We start from the raw sequence: 6,000 nt of genomic DNA, 5'->3' as shown, positions 1-6,000 counted from the left end.
CTTTGTGTAAAAAAATGTAGTGTCCGTTTTTCCCACGTGTTTATTACCCAAAATCTGTTTTGCCAAATAATTCATCCATATCTTAAGGCTCTTTTTAGACACTTTAGGGTCAAAACATTGCTGCCACGCTCATATTTTGGGTTGGTTTGACTCGACATTGAGAATTTCATACATCTGTACTCATCCAGGATTCCATATCCACTGCCCTCCACTCAGTCTCCGCACACCTTGAAAATAACAGCAGCTTCATCAGGAGGCTGTTTGTTGACTTCAGCTTAGCATTTAATACAATCTCACCCATAAGGCTGATTGGAAAACTCTGGGCCTGAGCACCGCACAAGCAGACCCCCAGACAGTATGCACTGGCAGTCACACCTCCTCTACATTATTGCTCTACATGATGCAGCCACGCCTTTAGGCTCTTATCAAACACTAGGATGAAAAACTGTTACCAGCTCATATTCTTGGTTGTGGAAAGAATAACAGATACAGTATGTTAATTGATAATCATGGTCCTGCAATGATTTGGCATCAAGTGGGGAACTTTCGACATTACAAATTTGCATTTAAATGAAAGATGACCGACGGCCTGACCTCAGTGGTATCTTCTCTTCTTTTTACTTGATGTCACCCGTTTCTGAAAGTTCCCTTTATGATAACCAGATAATCAATTAGGTTTAATTATGAGGTAGCCTGCTGTGCCGATGATTTCTCCCCATCCCCCAAAATTTGTTATCGGTTGTTTAATGTTTTTTTTTTTCTTAATTTAAAATCCTGTAAAAAATGCTGACTGTAAAAAAAAGGGGCACTCAAGCATTTTTGAATAATCTTGAAAAGTTACACCTAATCGGCTGTTTTATCTTCATTACCACTGGCAGCTGTTAAAGGCATACAATAAACCAAGTGTCTGTGATCATCAACACAAAGCTTTGAACTCGCTCCTGTCTATTCACAGACTAATGACTTTTCAGCAGCATTAATTGGCGCATAAAGGACCATGGCCATAGCCGACGTCAAGCTGCAATCTAGCTCTTCAGAGGCACGTCGGATTGATCGCTGATCAGATGCAGTCTGGTATTGAACAGGCTCAGGTGGAGGCCTCGTCTCTGGAGAGCAAGAACAAGAGAAGAGGGAGTCGCTCCTGCTATCCTGAGCCGCGTAGACATCCTGGATTATTGATTGGCCAGTTGGGGAATTCCGAGTTGAAAGAGGGCGCGAGGGCACACAGGAAGAAATCCTGTGCCAGAAATAAAACACAACACACGCTTCATCAATTCTCTTGTTCAGCCTGTAGCAGAGGTGGTGTTTGTTCTCCAGAGATCAGAGAGGTTCAGGGGAAATAACAGCTCGAACATCTTAACGCTGAAGGACTTCCTTTTTGCCTCCCTTCTCATTACTGCAACCCACTGACACCGTGAACACATTAAGCCTGTCAGTCAACTGCTCCTGCCTTCGAAGCGACGGTGTACACTGCAGAGGCGAGCTTTGTAGGCTCGGGGGCAACAGAGGAAACAGCTCACCTTAAAGAAAGGCACCTCGGGAGCAAAACCACTCAGAGAAAGTGACCAAAAGTGTCAACGAGCCTCTAAAATGTTATGCATGTGGGAAAAAGTTTGACAGACATGGATTTTTAATGCCAAATGTGAATGTAAGGAGACATAATTAGTGCAGAGAAAAAGGGCAGAGCTTGATCCCTTTCAAACTGAAGAAATGAACAGTGGCCCTGTGGTTGCATTGTTACTCAGTGGTTTAAACCCAGCTGTGAGCTGCTTGTTATGATTTTCCACTGCTTCACCTGTTTGAATACTACATGTGAATGCCACTTAAAGTGCATCCACGTCAGTCAGTGGATGAAATTATGTGTACAGAGCTGCAGCGATGGGAAATTACAGAGAAGGCGTGTATCAACAAAAGACGCATGCAGTGACAGGGTCATTTAAGCAGTAAAGTGAGCCATGGCTCCTTTGAATGACTACATACACAAACCATTTTCGTGTTCAGTCACCCATAATCAAGAGACTGGTCTTGTAGTTTTCTGCATGTAACACAAACACACTCTGGATAAGAAAATGTAGAAAAGACAACACAGCTAAGCGTTGAAGTTCTTCAGCTATTCCTCTTTATTTTTTTCTTCCACACGTTATTGCTGTCATACCTCCCTGCCACGCGTGATGTTGAGAAAAGCCTCGTCTCTGGGTGTTAAAAGCTCCCCCTGTGGGCATTTTACACCTGCACCTTATCACCACCCCTCTCCTCACACCTCGGCTGCTTTTCCTCTCGCTTCCATTTACTGTTACTTCTACCTGTCAACTGTTACACCGGTAACCTTTATTATTAAACCAGTAATGATATTAAATCATAATCGTGATATTAGACTCTTTCGTCTATGATTCTGGATATCTTTAGGTCGTGATATGACATGCTGTAAGTGTCTTTTCCTGGTTTTAATGGCTGCATTACATTAAAGTGGCGTACATTTTCTGAACTTATCAGAATGTTCTACTTGTTCTAATACTTCTCTTTAACCAGTAAGTCATTATATCCACGTTACTGATGATTATTGATCAAAAATCAGGTTTGGGTTAATATTCTGTGAAAGCACCAATACTCATCCGTACAATCAAGGTATTTGGTCAAGAAGTGCTTTTGAGGAGATTTCAAAATGTCAAGAGTCTAAAAATATTGCTATATTATTCTAAGGGCCAGCTCTACAACAAAGTAATGTCTCTCTTTATGTAATATCCTATCTTGAAAGCTCCATATTCAGTTCTAGGGCGGCAACAAAATATTATTTTCATTGTCGATTTAATCATTTTCTCCACAGACTTGTCACTGGATGTGACAGAGACACCATTCACATTATAACATGAAACTGTACCATCACTTTAAGGTAAAAAAAAGAGATGGATGAATTATCTGATATTGATCAAGTCATCGTTGCAGCTCGACTGTATGAAGCTGAAACAATGTTCCCAATGTTTAGATTAAGCTCCATGTATATACAATGTCAATCTGTCCTGAGAGCTCGAAATGAAACCCATTTGCTGGTTATTCAAGATTTCAGACAGAACATAGAAAATCCATCTGCCAAGCGTTCCAAATTCCCCAATTATCTTTCCATTGAGTTCATTTCATAACAGACTACCCACTCAGACAGGTGCAATCCAAAGCTTTTACTGCCATCAGCTCATTGTGTCGACTTTGCTCTCTTCCATTACCTTTTCTCAAAACTAACATATTTTAGGTCAATGTGGTAATTCCTTTACTTTGAGGGATTACAGCCGTGCTATCAACTGAATCAATGCAATTTTCCAGCGCTGCTTTAAGACCTACAAGTCTGAAAAACCCAAATACAAGTAGCACAAAACTTTCTAAAACCCACTCAGCCGTGCTAATAAAAAACATACTACACAGCCACAAATGGATGTGCATACACCAAAACTACATCTGCTCATTTTTATTCTCCCCTTTTCCTTTATCTGACTTTCTTGTTCTTTTCTCTCCACTCATCATCCAGTCAGGTGCTTTACAGACTGCGAGGCTCTTCCCAACATCACCAACGTTTGCATGATCATCGTGAATAAAACCTGCAGAAATTCATATATCCCACAGTAGTTTTGCGCCACAGTGAAGCATCATACAAAACAATGTGTAATGTCGACTACTAGCAAAAATAAAATGTGTTCCCTCGTTGGCTTTGAGTTCTACGGTAAATTACGTGTGACCTTAACAGTGCAAGAACTGCTACATGTATTCTGCTTAACATTCTAGTCACTACAAAGTAAATTAGATCATTAATTTCATTACAAAAATACTAAATCTGGCTAATAATTTATACGATAGATTATTCTTCAGTAACTATTCTATGTCTGTATTGTGTCACAAGTGGACGAGATAATTAAAGGTCCTGAAATGGAGCCCAGTGCAAACATAGGAGGGTCTGACAGGAAGTATTGCATTAAAAAGCTGATTGAAGGACATGGTGAAAGGTCTCCAGGGGCCCGTCAGCTCATCCCCCTAACTCCGCTGTGGGACGTTAGGGTCCTCCTGGCTGCTCTCCAGCAGCTCATCCTCAGAGAAACTGATGTGAAGGCAGGTATCATTCATGGGAGAGGAGAAGGGCAGTGGGTGCTCAAAGGTGTCCGAATGTGAGACAAGGGCAAGGGGCTCAGCGGGAAACGACTTGGAGGGAGAGAGAATTGCCTCGCATCTCTCCTCCAGGGGACTGTCACAGCCGCTGGAGGCCGTTAGAAACGTCCCGCGGTCCCCAAAGGGGTCGTCGTCATCGCGCAGCGGCGACAGCAGGGACTTGGTCTCGGAGCGCACGCCAGAGTCCTCGCTGGCCGAGCAGGAGCTGCTCTCGCCGTTGCTGAGCGAGTGGAAATCAGCCGACGACAAGGAGCTGGGGGTGATGTCTGGGAACGAGAGGCTGCTGCTGCGGCTGGGGGCCACGTCGTTAGAGCTGGTGACCTCTGACACAGCTGGAACGTCTGACCCCGGTGACAAGGTCCTGCTGGCCCGCTTGCGGTTCATGGAGGGCGGAGGGGGGTCGAGTTTGGGGATCGTCTGTTTATACCTGCCAGGGAGACAACAGAGGCACTGGTTAGCGACAAAAAGCCTTTATTTGTTTATTTTATCCCCTTCACCAGCTTTTATTAATAAAAAGATGTGCTGTACATCCATGAGGACATTTTCATTGCCATTTTATTTTGCTAATTCAGATTTAGCACGATCATCTCTCTGTACCAAGCAGGTGTATGAGAATAAGCCTCAAGCCAGTTTTCGTCTCCATCAGTCACATTATACCCCATTAACCTGAGCGTACTATGACGCTAGCTGTTGCTAGACGAGACAGTAACTCCCTCTCTTTCTCTGGCTGCCTGGGGTCTGGGACTTATCTACATCCCACAGCTACCCTACTGAGAAAATACAGAGACAGGGAAAGAAAAGAAAGCCGAAGAAAAGAGAGTGGGGGGTAAAGAAGCGAGGAGAGAGCTGCAGGCTTCCCCCCCCTCCCCGTACACACACCAGAAATAGCTCCACTGCAGTGTCTCTGATTGTACCACAGAAATGCACCAGAGCGCACAACCACACACAGTCATTCTGTGAAAATGAGTCCTGACACACACCCGCTAACGAGCCTCGCTTCCTCCCCGACTCCTCCCACCTACACTGTACTGGTGGCTGCTAACTTCGTTCCCCTGTGAAATCCGGTCTGTGGCTGAATCTGGTCTGGGTAATGAACTTGCTGATGTATTTACTGTCTCTGCTTTCATACAAGGTCGGTGTTGCTGCTACAGTAATGACAGACTTCTGGTAATGGTGCAGGGAAACCATCTCCAGACTTAATTATCCACTGTTTCCCCTACTAACAAATGGAGAAGCAAATACTGTTTGGTTAAGCTCAATATAAACTCAAATGATACCAATGTCACGAGGGGTATCATCAGCTTTTATTATTGTAGTGCGATGGCAAAAGGGATGGTGATGTGGTTGGTTAGTCACTGAAATATCTCAATAACTATTGAAGGGACTGCCTTGATTTTTTATAAATACAATCATGGTTACCACCGGATGAAGCAAACTGACTTTGGTGTTTAGCTGACTTTACCTTAAGCAAGCCGGATGCTTTGATTTTAATTGGAAAATATTGGATAGATTGACATAAAACCTGGTATTTATGCCACGTTCTAGACAAAATTAACTGTATAATAGCATCTGTTAGATCATGAGTCATTTTTCTTAAGTTTAAGTTATTAAGTTTACTTATGCAGGGAGGCTGCACTGCTCATTTTGTTCATTTTTGGCGTTGCAACTAGAGCGCTTGGAGGTTGGAAGTAGGAAATTCCAACCTCTGAAGTTGACTGGAATGCAACTTCACAACTTTGATGTTTACCCTAATATTTCCTCTAGTGCTACCAGCAGCTCAAACAAAATCTGGTCCAGACATTCCAATAATTATATAAATTGTGAATGTCAAATCTAAATAGCAAATGACAT

At 43.0% G+C, this 6,000-nt stretch overlaps 1 protein-coding gene across 2 annotated transcripts in view; it reads right to left on the bottom strand.

Moving 5' to 3' along the window:
* Nucleotides 1–2,096: 2,096 nt before the first annotated feature.
* LOC141005506 (carboxyl-terminal PDZ ligand of neuronal nitric oxide synthase protein) overlaps nucleotides 2,097–6,000 on the bottom strand; it is a 53,077-nt gene continuing 49,173 nt past the window's right edge. Inside the window, exon 11 of one of the 2 annotated variants that reach the window (XM_073477358.1) lies at nucleotides 2,097–4,576. In XM_073477358.1, the coding sequence (XP_073333459.1) occupies nucleotides 4,018–4,576 (559 nt within the window). In that variant the 3' untranslated portion in view covers nucleotides 2,097–4,017. The remainder of the gene's footprint in view (nucleotides 4,577–6,000) is intronic. The other variant, XR_012179875.1, reaches the window with a different exon arrangement.

Source organism: Pagrus major, chromosome 12 (assembly GCF_040436345.1).
Source record: "Pagrus major chromosome 12, Pma_NU_1.0".
NCBI lineage: Eukaryota > Metazoa > Chordata > Actinopteri > Spariformes > Sparidae > Pagrus > Pagrus major.
Note: the sequence above shows the minus strand (reverse complement) of the source record. Positions and strands in the feature narration are given on the sequence as shown.